The 13,750-nt window shown below is 40.9% G+C and overlaps 1 protein-coding gene across 12 annotated transcripts in view; it reads right to left on the minus strand.

Moving 5' to 3' along the window:
- eif4g3b (eukaryotic translation initiation factor 4 gamma, 3b) overlaps nt 1–11,284 on the minus strand; it is a 36,258-nt gene extending 24,974 nt beyond the window's left edge. For 10 of the 12 annotated variants that reach the window (XM_053241012.1, XM_053241011.1, XM_053241010.1 and 7 more), the window contains exons 1-2: nt 10,638–11,281; nt 4,703–4,802 (exon numbers count right to left, since the gene is read on the minus strand). In XM_053241012.1, the coding sequence (XP_053096987.1) occupies nt 4,703–4,802; nt 10,638–10,798 (261 nt within the window). In that variant the 5' untranslated portion in view covers nt 10,799–11,281. Of the gene's footprint in view, nt 1–4,702; nt 4,803–10,637 lie in introns of all 12 variants that reach the window. The other 2 variants (XR_008304339.1, XM_053241007.1) reach the window with 2 other exon arrangements.
- Nucleotides 11,285–13,750: the final 2,466 nt, after the last annotated feature.

Raw genomic sequence — 13,750 nt, forward strand, 5'->3', positions numbered from 1 at the left:
GTATTGTCAACCCCTAATCCCACCCAAACATAACTATGTTCCGGGCAAACACTGTAAACTGAAGTATCAGTTGCCTGAGACTCAAACCAAGTGTCTAGTGAATTACTTTTACGACCAGGCCTGCCACAGCACATTGTACTGGAAAGGTAATGTGGAACAGTCCTGCACTACGGCCAGTGGAAGCTGGATTTGGAGAGGCACCAGTGTAACTGATAATGAGATTAACTTGGCTGCACCGGGAGATGCTGCAGCATGCATGTCTCGGTAACCTGGTAAAAACATGACGTGAGGTCCTGTATTCTGTGTAACAAATCAAATCTACAAATTACACTCACCAGTTTTACCTCCTTAACTACGTTTAAGTGCTGTGCTTGCCCTGGCTTGGACTGTCCTAACAAATAGCTGGACCTAGTTACATACCACAAAAATGCAATAACAGTCATTCCACCTGGTTGCTAAACTGCATACAACACTTGCAAGCTCTGCTTTTGCCCTTTTACACAACAGTAACTGTACTTTCCCAAGCTGTATTCACACGTGCAAAGTAACTCATTTTATACAGCTTGAATAGGGATTACGTAGCTTATTTAACCGCTCTTATTCCTCCAGGGTGGGGGCTTGTGTTAAAAAGTGAGAGATGAATAAAGTGCATACAAATATGAACCTAATTGCAGCCCTGCAGCCAGAGCATCACAAGGCCAGCAGCAGGACACTGATACAACTGCAAAGTACAGATCGACACAGAAGTATCCAGTTTGTCCTCTCCCCCTCAGTACCCAAACACTACTGACCCTCTTCTTTCAGGTGTTCTACAGCCACAAGACACTTGGTCCTCACAACTTGGTTGCTTTGGTCCTCACAACTGTTACACAACACACCTGTCCTCTGCTTCTCTCTGCATTAGACACGGAGCTGGTTTAAATGTAACATTTACTGGATGGTACTCTATTTTAAATGTGACCAAAGGGAAATCATTATAAACAAGGTAATCAAAGACTGGTTCATGCTTGCTTCTGAACAGTCTCTTCCAAACCTTTTCGAGGAAAGGCTGTAAAGGCACTTCAGAGGTAGTTGGGATGTCACTCTCATGGACAGGATGTTCAACTCAGACAACGCTGGGACGAGATGAGCCTTTCTGAGGAGCAGCTGTCCAAGACCCAATGTCGAGCCGTTAATGTAATTCCATTTCCAAGGAAAAGGAGGTGGGTTCAGTACAATGAATATTGAGTAGATATTACAAATAACAATGACTAACACTATTTAATTTAATGTCCGATTTAATGTCTCTCATCACCTGCATCAGACTGACTGTACTGGGGTCTAATGCCTCATCTCCACACACTCATCTCTCTCTCATTTTTCATGCCACCAGTCTCCTTGACTGACTCCTGAAACGCCTCTTAAAATGTTTGTATGCATTTCCTCTGATTGTTGAAAGAACTGTTCCATTTATTTCATCAAAATATTTACTTAACTATTTTTGTTATAATCTTCTGTGTTAATTTACAGCTTTCCAGATTAATTCATGCTCATTAAAGCTACAATCTCTGGACATATGACTGATCCAGATTAATTCAAACATCTGTCTCACAAATAAGTATTCCTTCTAAACACATTTCATATTTGATTTAGCATACAGACTGCAGGGCAAAGACTGCTTTGTGGATGCAAGTTGAAATCATACAGGTCTCACAACCATCAGGTACTCTTGGTAAAACACTGAATACAAGTGTGTTGTAGTAAGAAAATTCACATGACTCTCATACAAGAGGAAAGACCACTGCAGGGAAAGAAAAACAGATTTATCAGTAGTACTTTTTGGGCCGACGCGTGCAGCTCCACACTAAAAACTCAAGCACCGGTCAGTCATAAACAGTCTGAATCTGAGTCTGAGGGAGCTGTAGTACTACCACAACAGAGTCCGACCTGGCTCCGAATAAAACCCTTGTGAAAATTCTAACTGTCAAAGTTACAACGTGGGTGAAAATCTTGTTGAATTAACAAACTTTGTGATCATATACAGTATTAACGCATGTTTATAGCAGTCTGACGCTTAGTACAAATATCTGCACATTATATTTATTAAACCATGCAAGAAAGCACAAACAAACTCTCCACTCTCAGTCATAACCGAAACAGATGAGCCGCACCCAGTGTAATGAACATATAGTGTGCTGCTTCTGCTGCGTTGCTCTCTCTCTAAGAGCACTTCATTTATACTTCTATCCGAATAGGCTTTCAGCACCTTTGGAGTATTGAAAGTACACTACGGATAGGTCGGAGTAGATCGGAAGATCAGAAAGGTTGCTCTTCAAATCTGATGAGTCTGAACTGCCTGCCCACCTCCACTTTGATTTTCTCATAGAGACGTGTGAATGAAATGGTGGTGGAAACCAGTGGGAGCTCGGGCATCTGCCTCACACCCATAAGCACCAGATCTGTGGGTGCTCTGGAGCTCAAGAAGCCCAATATTTCAATTAACAATTACTATTTTTAGGTCCACTTAGGCCAAATCTTGTATACTACTCATTCACGTGAGCAGCGTGACGTGACAAAGCAGCTATACTGATTTAAATGCTGCCAAAACACAAACTAGCATACTATATACTGTAAAGTGAAGTGACTTGTGGACTTGTGTGAATTTGTGCTCTGCATTTAACCCATCCAAGTGCGCACACACACACACACACCGTGAACACACACCCAGAGCAGTGGGCAGCCTTTTTTGCTGCGGCACCCAGGGAGCAGTTGGGGGTTCGGTGCCTTGCTCAAGGTGCCATGCTCACCTCAGTCATGGTATTGAGGGTGGGAGAGAGCACCGGTCATTCACTCCCCCCACCTACAATCCCTGCCGGACCTGAGACTCGAACCCACGACCTTCAGGTTCACCTTCGGGTTGCAAGTCCGACTCTCTATCCATTAGGCCACAACTGCCCCACAAAAACACCATGCAGTACCATACAATTTTGACATACTATTCAGTACACTGGTATGCAGTTTGGCCTACATCAGCTACTGAAACTGTGCTGCTATGAGCCTGATGTGTTGATTACCCCAAAAGAAGAGCACCTGTGTTTTTGCCACTAACAAGCGGCAGCAAAGAGCAAAGGTTTTCAAATCAGTCTGACACTATTGTTATCAGGTACAAACAAAACTTGAGAGAACTAATTAAGCTTTCTGCAGGTGGGATTTGTCAAACTATCTGCAGGTGAAGGTGGGATTGATCAAACTTTGTGCAGGAGATTGTGGGATTGATTGGTCAAACTTTCTACAGGAGTGGACAGGATTGAGTGGGAGGCGTGAGTGGGATTAAAAACACCTCTACCCCCCAATGAATTTCATAAGCTGGCGTCTATGCTCACACCTGTCAGGATACCAAAATTGTGACTTCACTCTCAACACTGTGGTATCACTGTAGTACTGTGACACTTTCTAACAAAGTGACACTTAATTATCAAGTATCACAATCAATTAAACAAAATGGGAAAACACAAACACACAAATTTTGTTAGTGCTATAGGCCCTCCTTTTTATGAATACAAAACTTTTAATAAATAAAACAATTAAGTAAATAATTCAAACATGTTTCCATTTAATCTATTCTGAAATCATGTGTTTAAGCCTCACAGTACTAACCAGTTGGGACTTGGGAGGCAAGTCGGTATTGCCTATGCAATAACATCACAGGTTCTCTCCAAAAACATGCACAAAATTGTTAGAGCAATAATGGATAACCCCAAATTGCACTGTTATTAAGCTAAAAATAGAGCATCTCTAGCAGCGTCTGAATGCGCAGGGTGCAGAGGGAGACACTCGCTGTGCAGTGTACCATTAAACAGCAATTCATGAGGCTACAGTGTTTTGCAGGTTTAACATTTATTTCTGTTTTGAATACCAATGTTTTCTATTGTCTATTTGTGAAGATAAAGAATGTAAAAATTAGAAAAATAATTTGTGAAAAAGCGACTACACTGTAACAAGCATCATGAGTCACCACAAAGGCAGTTAATCATACGGCTGAATTAAACTCTCAATGAAACATTTAGCCATCTAACCTGCCAAAATCTAAGTCGAATCTAAGTCTTTTCCACAAATTTAAGGGGACAGCTGGAGACAAATCATACAGAAAACTTCACTTTAACAGCACTCTGAGAAATGTTCATATGTCTAGAATCATTCCTATTATTCTCTATAATCATCCTCAGGTGAGGCTGCAGCAAAAACAGCAACATGCTCATCAGTCAAAGTGCTGCCATTTTATTTCAGTGGACAACAATAAAACATGTGCTTTCCCAAATCAGGCCTCAGTGTTTACTATCAGGCCCCTTCTTTGATGGACAGCTAAGTCCTCCTAAGTTTTGCTTCAGCTGACTCTCAGAAGCAGTGCTGACAAAACTATAAAGAGGCCTCTGCCTCCTTCTCTCTTTCTCTCTCTCATTCCTCCTCTCCCTAACCCTGAGCTTCAGTCATGTCATAGCCAAATTAGAAACAAGGTGCACTGTTTTCTTTGCTCTTCTTTAATGAGCAGCCTTCATATAGCTAAAATTCACCTACTGTTGTGAAAACCATAAATGCTTCAGACATACAGAAGTTCTTTCCCATTGGTTCTTAGACACACTTCAGACAAAGTATAAACCATGTTTAAGAGTAACGATTTGTGATCTGCATAAGAATAAGGACAAAAGAGAAGCGTGTCACTCACACTGTAGACGGCAGCAACGCCGGGCTGTGTGGAGAAGATTCGCTCGTCCAGCGGCGGCTGCACTCTGGGGATCCTGGGGTGCAACGCATTAAGGAAAACTCTGGAGAAGCAACCATTTAAGGCTAAACACATCACCAAGGTGGAAGGACAAACAAGACACAGGCAGGTGACAGATAAAGCTGCTCATGCACAAAAACATCATCATGATCACAGGTTTTGAAGGAAATCTGTCATAGTGTTTTTCCATTACTTAGAAAGGGATCTCCTGTTTAGAGAGAAATGACAAGTCATCAGCTCTTACAAAAAGAAAAGAGGAAACTTTTGTTTTACTTTCCACTCTCACTCTGTGGCTGGGCACAGACAGTTCTAGAGAGCTGCAGACACGAGACAGGCAGCTGTGTGTGCTGCGCAGACTGGAATTCAAAATGTTGTCAAGACATGCCTGTTCCCATTAGTATATAAACTAAGAGAACCACACCGCTGCTCTTTTGAGGTGCAGCAGGCAAGAAACTCCATGTAATCATGCAGCACTCAAAGCATTTTAAGATTCATTTCTAAATAATCACCTGTTATGTCAGGACTAATAATAGGTTCAGATAATGAGCTAAAACACATCAAATCTTTTAACTCCATAGTGACACATTTTATTTCACATTAGTGAAGTCAAAACATTCTCTATTTATCTTAACAGAAAGCGAAGGGGCCAAAGTCAAGTGGGAAAAAAATCACGTAAAAACGAGCGTAATGACCAAAAACATTAGGCTACTAATGCAAGATGGGGGAAGGGAGCGGGACTTCCAGGGGGTCAGTTAATATCGGAGAGTTCAAAACACCCGCTCAATCCGCATTCGTATGTCAGTGGGCTCATCTGCGGTTTTTATTTGGGGGAAAGAAGACTGATCTTTTGGAGTATTTTTGAGTGTTAACTCCTAACAGTGTACACCAATGGAGCTCCTACGCAAAATGTACAAAAGTTAGCAGGTCTTTGCAATATCTCGATGAATGGTGGTGCGTGTGAAATGGAGCACTGGTGACTGAATGTGTGGCTCTTAATGCAGCGGAGTTCCTATGGACGGAGACGCCTCTCCCATCTCCACGCCAGCAGCAGTGCAGAAAAGCCTGGGCGCAGCACAAACAAGGCTATTGTTAGAAGGGTGGAGGAATCCTTCCTCCACTGCTGCACTTCAATCAGATTCAGACAGTATTCTCATAATATAAAGGATTTACAGTAAGTAGATTAATAGAACAGCTCAGAGCCACTGGTTTCAACTTCCTTTTGGTGCAGTGCCATGAAAACGTCAATGATAAAGTACAGTCACTAGGTTAAAGGTTATTTTTAGTGCTATGGTCTAGTTAATAACCCAATTGAACTCACTTCTAACACTGCACAGAAGGATGACTACATACCGTTTCTTTAGAGTTATAATACAGAAGTTATATATTGCACTGGTTTACGTAAATGTACAAAATGTACTCTGCAGAATAAAAAAAAACAGCTATATAAAAAAAGAAACGAACCACTTGTAAAACAGCACTGTTTTACAACTCTTGAGATGAATGGGTTGAAGAAGTAGACTGAGAATTATGATTGAGCGCACTCCCTGAATCTCAGGCCAGCATGCTAAACAGCACTGTCTTTGTCAATGGAACAAAGTGGAGGCTGAACACACAGCGCCATCAGCTTTCAACACCAACAGAATCCCTCAACGCAAGCCGGTTACTTGCCTGATGATATATATCAGCACATGGTGCCATCAGTAAGCTTGTACAGATTCATAAGGCACTGCAAACAAGAGAAAGAAAAATTAAAGACAATTGTAAATAGTTTTGGGGAATCCCCTGCCCTTCTGCTGCAAACCTACAGCAGTGCTGGCAGGAAGGCCAATGTCAATCAGCAGGGTTTACAAGGAAACTGATGATCAAACTGCAGACGCTAAAGTCAACATGACACCCGGGCAACTCTTTGTCCTTATATTAACCTGCTGGATGTGGATCTGCACACCTTGTTTTGTATTGCACAGCTGCCCTATTAAAAAATTCTCACACTCAAGGTGGTTTGGGAGCTTCAAAAAAAATACAAAAAAGAAAACAAATGGAGAATGAGGCGTGATTATGATGAAGTAAAAGGTAGGTTTTCAGCTGAGACTTGAAACAGCAGGAGTGGACAAACGATAAATTCATTATTTGGCCCACCAGACAAATAAAAGCTCCAGTGTGCTGCCCAGTCCCATGTTTTGGTTGCTTGGAAACTCACTAGGCTAAAATGTAGCAGATAATTCAATATAACAACAAATGGAAACAAACTAGTCTATTATTAGCACATTGCATTTGCAAAGCAGATCGTTAGATGAGCTGAGGTGTTCTGTCCTCGTGTCGCAGGTAGAAAATACTATTCAACAGGAGTGGGCGAATTCCAAAGTCTGGGAAACGCAAGTCCACATAAGCATGTTCCACTGACAAGGTGCCGGTGCCTAAACTCAAATTGTCACATACCACAAAAAGCTGCTGATCTGGAACTAAGAAGTGGTTGTATCAGTTTCACATTCATTCCACTGTACCGCCCACCTCCATGATAAAAAAAAAAACGTGTTATTCCATCACTACAATGAAAACGTGAACTAAGCATCTGCAACAAATTACAGTATTAGCTAACATCCACTGCGAAGTTATATGATCAGAAAACACAGGTGAAAGTTGTAATATATGTTCAATACTACAAGTACAACTTTTGTTCATGGTTGTTATATTTATGCTGCGCTCAGGAAACACCCAAAGCTAAGAATATAGTAGAAACCAGCGCCTTGTCAGTGGCTAGTCTGGCCTTAGGGTCCAGCAGTAGATCTGTACTGGAAGACCTTAGTTTGCATGTATCATGGTGCAGTAGCTCATAGATAAAGTGGGTCAAGTGCAACTGATGAAGAACAGACCCATGAATGAACACACTGGGTGGTAGCAAAGACCCTAGCTGCTAAATTAGTCGCAATTTATTAAGGTGTAATCCAGATATACTAATAACAAAAAAAACAGGAAATTTGAAAGGCAGGGTTTTGGGCTCAATGAGAGCAAGATTTCATGAGGATTTAACTTAAAAGTTGGAGTTTAAATCCTGGAAAATTCAGTTAATGATCTATGACAGACCTAGAAAGTAACTAATGGCATCTGAATAACAATGAAATTTATTGTGTCACTGCATTATCTAATCAAGGGTTAAAATACACAACACAAAGAGAAAGAGACTGAGAACTTAACCCTGAGAGACTCACTGTGTAACATATGTACAATATATTCATCAATAGATACAAAGTGGCGTCTTTAAAAGAAATAGGATCTACACTCTCACGTTACCCTGTGACCCTATATGACAGGTTATCAGATTTCAACCGGCTAATTCCTGAGCAATACCCCGCCCTGGAGCTCCGTGAAAATTAAAGAAACATGTCACTATAGTACTGCTGAAAATAGGTCAACGCTTCCATCATGAAACTTGACAACTTTTCTTCAATATGGTGTCATTCATTTACAGGTGCTTGGCATTTACAGCATGAAGATAAAATAAAAGTTTGCCAAGCAGGATGATATATAAACAGAAACTGAAAGGGCACTTTAAAAAATCACTTTATCAGAGCTACCAACACTGATAGTAAGAAAGTCCTAGCAGGCAAAGAAACATAATCCTACCACAAAAACCCTAACGTGTCGGTGGACGTGGCTCAGCGCTAACAGCATAAATGATGAGCAATGTATTGGTTGATCCACCGAGACATAATGACACTGCATCTAGGAGAAAATTAGCTCAAACTAATCCCAGTTGTGATGCACTGACACAACAAATGTGTGGCTGTCTGAGAAAACCCATCGAATGTCAGTATGGCTGAAATCTGGATAACAGCCAACAATGACCAAAATGGGGGGGAAAAAAAGGAAAAAAAAAAAAAAAAAAAAAAGTTTTGACCAAGCCAGACCGGTTATTTTGCCATATAAACAGCCAAAAAATATTTTAAAGTTAAGCTACTTAATAACCTTGCCTTGGCCGACTGCCTACAAAAATCATAAAGGATACAAATCTAGTTTAACAAGCAATTGCTGACTTGATTAAATGTCACAATCAATTGTTCTTGAATAGCTATGTGCCATAGAGAAAAGTGACATAAGCCTAAAGAATTCTGTTTGTAACCACATATCGGCTGTTAAAATGTTCACGATGTAATGCTAACGACAGGTTTATATTAATGAGCTTATCCTTGCTATAGTAGCAACTCATTCACAGGGACTTGTATGGCAGACGCTCCACATAATCAAACAATATTAACTAACTGTTTAACAAACTTGTTGTTATTTAACAAAGATAAATGTATAATCAGTAATATGGTCACGCTTTCTGTAAACAGATCCTTATTTAACTTTTATGGAAGTGTCAGTGTGCTGTAACCGTCAGTATGTTTTCCACCGTGGGGAAGTCTTCAGGACAAATATGTTTACACTTTCTCGTTTCTCGGTAACACGACAAGCTCCAATTTTTTGTCTTATTAACAAAGACAAAGAGAAAAGAGAGGCTGGTGAAGGAACGAATGTTTATAGCTGCTACCACTTGTATTGCAGAACATTTCAGAACGTCAAAGGTAACTATAATTATATAAGTAACAATAAAGAACTAAAAAAAAACTGAAATTGCTGGGAAATTCTTGTGGTATAAGCGCAACAAAACACTTCAGGACCTGCTGTTATTGGACAATAATCAACTTTGTGATGGTAACAAACCTCTGCTTTGCATCCACACCACCCCAGCATTGATTATTTTCCTATAAAACATTATGTCCTGGGGTGTTTTATTTAGATGTGGCATCTTTTGGTAGAAATTTGAGTAGAATCTTGAAATGTAGTTCTCTCCTTTTTTACTTTTAACTCTCTCTTTTAACTCTCTGTGCTGCTGAAATGGGTGAATTTCACCCTGGGATGAATAAAGTGATCTATCTATCTATCTATCTATCTACTTCTGCAGGTAACCAGTGTTTAAAATGTTACAACTTTACTTCTGGTTGAGGTAGATGCAAAAAAGGAGAGTAGAAAAGTCTGTAGTTTTCAGAACCATAGGAGAAAATGTCCCAGTTTTGCCAGTGTGAAGGGTTTTTCCCAGGCCACCCATACAAATATCACGATGTACTACATATACATCCGCAAATAGCATGTGTACAAGTGTCATACGCACTGCGGTACAGCAGACTGGAAACCCTGCGAAAGAACTGAAAGACATTTCCATAAAATTAGGCCAGGACTCTACGCTGAAAGGGGCTGAGCAATTGTTTTATGGAAAACGTTGGAAAGATGTGGATATCAACTGAGAGATGTCAAACTACAGGGGCCCTCAGAATACCGTCCACATCCACAACACCCACCCGCCTAGCACAGCTAGCTAACCCACAGCAGCAGCCGGTATACGCTGCCGACTTCTTATTACTTGTATGCCTTTACAAACTCTCTAACGACGACTTTTAACGGTTATTGTTTAAAAGCCGACTGGTTTCGTGAGAACACACGAAACAACCAAACCAAACACGATATCACAGCAAAAGCTAAATACACAACATACAGCTTCGAATGCTACTCATCTTAGTTAGCTAGCTAACAACACCCCTAGCCACCTAGCATGAGAGATAGTTGCTAGCCTTGTGTTGACAAGCTTTGTACTTCGGCAACTGACACTCTAAAAAAAAAAAAACTAATTAAATTAAATAGTTAAATATTTTTTGTTAACAGTTAACACAAAGCAGACAACATTTCTATATACTTGCTGTGGTCAAACTGACAACAACCACAGTTCATGATGTTACTCAAACAGCCGGCACCACACAAACAAAAAGCCCAACAAAGCCACAGCATACAAACAGGAGAATTCTTTAGCTCTAAGTGACAGAGGTATGTTTTCAGTGAAGGATACTGCGTTGGTGGTACCGGGGGAGGCTGCTGGGCGAGCGGCGGCCCCGGCAGCGGCACTGTGGCTAGCGGAGTCCGCAGCTGAGAGGAGTTAGCCGGCCCGGGTCCAGGTCCGGCGACGGCGGGAGCGGCTGACTTCGGCACCGCTTTCTGCGGCAAACTCATTGCAAAAAAAAAGAAAGAAAAACCAAAGGCGACTATTTACAGAAATAGCTAGCTATGTAGACTGGTAGCTTAAAAATAACGCGTATAAAATGTAGCTAGCCAGCAAGTTGCGCCAGCAGCAGGCCCTAAACGAGCAAGTTGCCGGTGGCGGAAAAGCTAGTTCAGACAGAAAGCTTTAGCTAGCTAGCTAACAGTCTAGCTAGCTTATTGATACAGTAGCAAGCTAACGTTAGCTAGCTAGCGCTTATTGGGGTTTGTCTTCATTGCTGAAGGTAGGGGGGTTGTTCCCCCTCCCCGCTCGGGGTGTCCGAGGATCCAGTTCGTCTCTGCTTGCCAGGGCGATCTCGACGACGTGCCCTTTCTTAAATTAATAATATCTGATCTTTAGAACTGCTATTTCACGAGTAGCTCTCTACTGAGTAGGATGACTTCGTTCAACATGGCGATGTGGCCGCCTCCAGCAGTCCTACAGGACTGACGTTTCGGCTTACATCGGAGATTTCCGGCAACTTTCGGACAATGGAATTTAAACGAGCCTAAGTGGCGATCAAAACAGTAAGGTACAGGCTACACGCCAAAAGCGCAAACATACTATCACACTTAACATCTCAAAACATTACACCAATATTAATTACCAGTGGTTTTAACACCCTGTTTAGTGCGGTAGGATGTTGTTTCGGACGTAATTTCTAAGTGAAGCGCGTCTCTGAATTGTTTTATGATGTTACACTGACATCTTGCGTGATTTATTAAACTGTGCAGTTCATGCGTTCACTGCGTGCACAATTATTAGGCACATGGTATTTCTCCAGATTCATTTTATTGGTGAACAAATGCAATGGTCTCAGCTGATCCCTCATTTGATGTTTATTTCACATCACTATAGAATGTTTAACAAAGAAAAAATGAGATTTGTCTTTCTCAGGGGAAATTATCAGCATGCACATTTATTAGGCAACTAAATTTCAATTCATTTTTTTGACTTGTTTATTGTTCAGTCTTAAAGTATTATTTAACAGATAACTAACATAACATAAAATAACTTATACCAATTAACAAAAAACTATTTTGGCCCTTCAAAACTATTCAGTGATGAATATACTTGTAGCCTCCTTTCTTTTCAATAACTGCCATGAGCCTTCCATCCATCTGTCAGAATCTGTCACTTTCTCGATCTGATCATGATCAGTTTTAGCTGACGCAGCCACCACAGCCCCCCAAATGCTGTTCAAAGACGTGAATTGTCTTCCTTCACTGTAGATCTCACGCTTCTCTCACAAAAATGGCCCAGAAGTTCTCAAATAGGATTTACGTCAGGTAAGGAAAGGGGCCAAGTCATCATTCTGTCATCTTTGATGCCTTTTCTGGTTGACCAAGAAGTTATGTACCTTGCTGTATGCGATGGAGCATTGTCCTGCATAAAAATCATGGCCTTCCTGAATGTTTCTGACTGTTTCCTGTATCACTGCTTGAAGAAAGTGCCTTCTAGTAACTGGCAGTAGGTTTGGGGGTTGAAGAAGGACTGAAAATCAACACCCAAACCTACTACCAGTTACTAGAAGGTTCTTTCTTCAAGCAGTCGTACAGGAAGAAGTCATAAACATTCAGCAAGTCCATCTTCCACCCAAAAGAGTCCAACTAGCTCTTCATTAATGATACCAGCCCACAGCAGGACCACTTCCACCTTGCTGGTGCTTTGCTCAAACTGCTACTCTGTATTCATTAGTGATCCACACATGGGTCCACCCATCTGGTCCATCTAGAGTCACTCTCATTTCATCTGTCCATAAAACATTTGAAATCAGTCTTTAGGTATTTCTTGGCCCAGTTATAGCGCTTCAGCTTGTGAATCTTATTCAGTGGTGGTCGTGTTTCAGCCTTCCATACCTTAGCCATGTCTCGGAGCACTTGACACCTTGTACTTCTGGACACTCCTGGAAGGTTGCACTTCTGAAATCAGGGGTGGCACGGGAGGCAAACTGGTTCCTGGTAACCTCACGTTTTATTCTTCTTAAGTCTTGCAGTCAATCTGCGCCTTTTCTTCTCCACACGTTTTTGCGACCCTGTTGAATATTCATAACGAAGTATTCATAACAGTGTGCTGCATCCCTCTGATAGGCATTCTACAATTTTTGACTTTTCAGTCTCAGTTAAATCTCTTTTTGTCCCATTTTCCCGACGTAGAGAAGCTGCCTAATAATGATGCGCACCTTATACAGCATGTTAATCACTTTAAGCCACACCCATTAAACAATTAAACTTCACATGAAAATAATTATACTCAGTTAGCATTCAGATTTATATGGTTAATAGTTGGATAATATGCATAGAAATAATATTCAGATCATAATACTGACTTGCCTAATAATTGTACATGCAGTGTAAATGATGAGCGGTTAGAGTTGTAAAATATTATGCACACTGTTTATATACATACAGTGGTTTGCACAAGTATTTAACTTTTACAAATTGTGTAGTCTGCCTTCTTAAATGATCACAACTGACCGGACTGACCAGTTATAACCAGCCTGAAAGTGACCAAAACCATTAAACATGACCAGCTGGAACCAGCCTGACCAACTAGAAACATCTTGAAAGTGACCAAAACCATTAAACATGACCAGCTGGAACCAGCCTGACCAACTAGAAACATCTTGAAAGTGACCAAAAGGCCTCTAAAACCATAAAACCTGACCAGCCTGACCTTCTGAGGCTAGTGACCAGCTAAGACCAGCTAACTTTCCCTGGTTGTTGTTTTTTTTTTTCCAGCAGGGGTTTCAACCTGGAAATCAAGAATCTATACCAAATATCCCATAATCTTAATGTGTGTGTATGTCGGGGGATCAGTATAATTTGCAAACTACTTACAAATAAAACATACAAGACATAATTATATATTGCATAAGTACTCATCCCTGTTGCTGCAAAACCTGTATATTAGTTCTGGTGCAA

This window comes from Pangasianodon hypophthalmus, chromosome 16 (assembly GCF_027358585.1).
Source record: "Pangasianodon hypophthalmus isolate fPanHyp1 chromosome 16, fPanHyp1.pri, whole genome shotgun sequence".
NCBI classification, from domain to species: Eukaryota; Metazoa; Chordata; class Actinopteri; order Siluriformes; family Pangasiidae; genus Pangasianodon; species Pangasianodon hypophthalmus.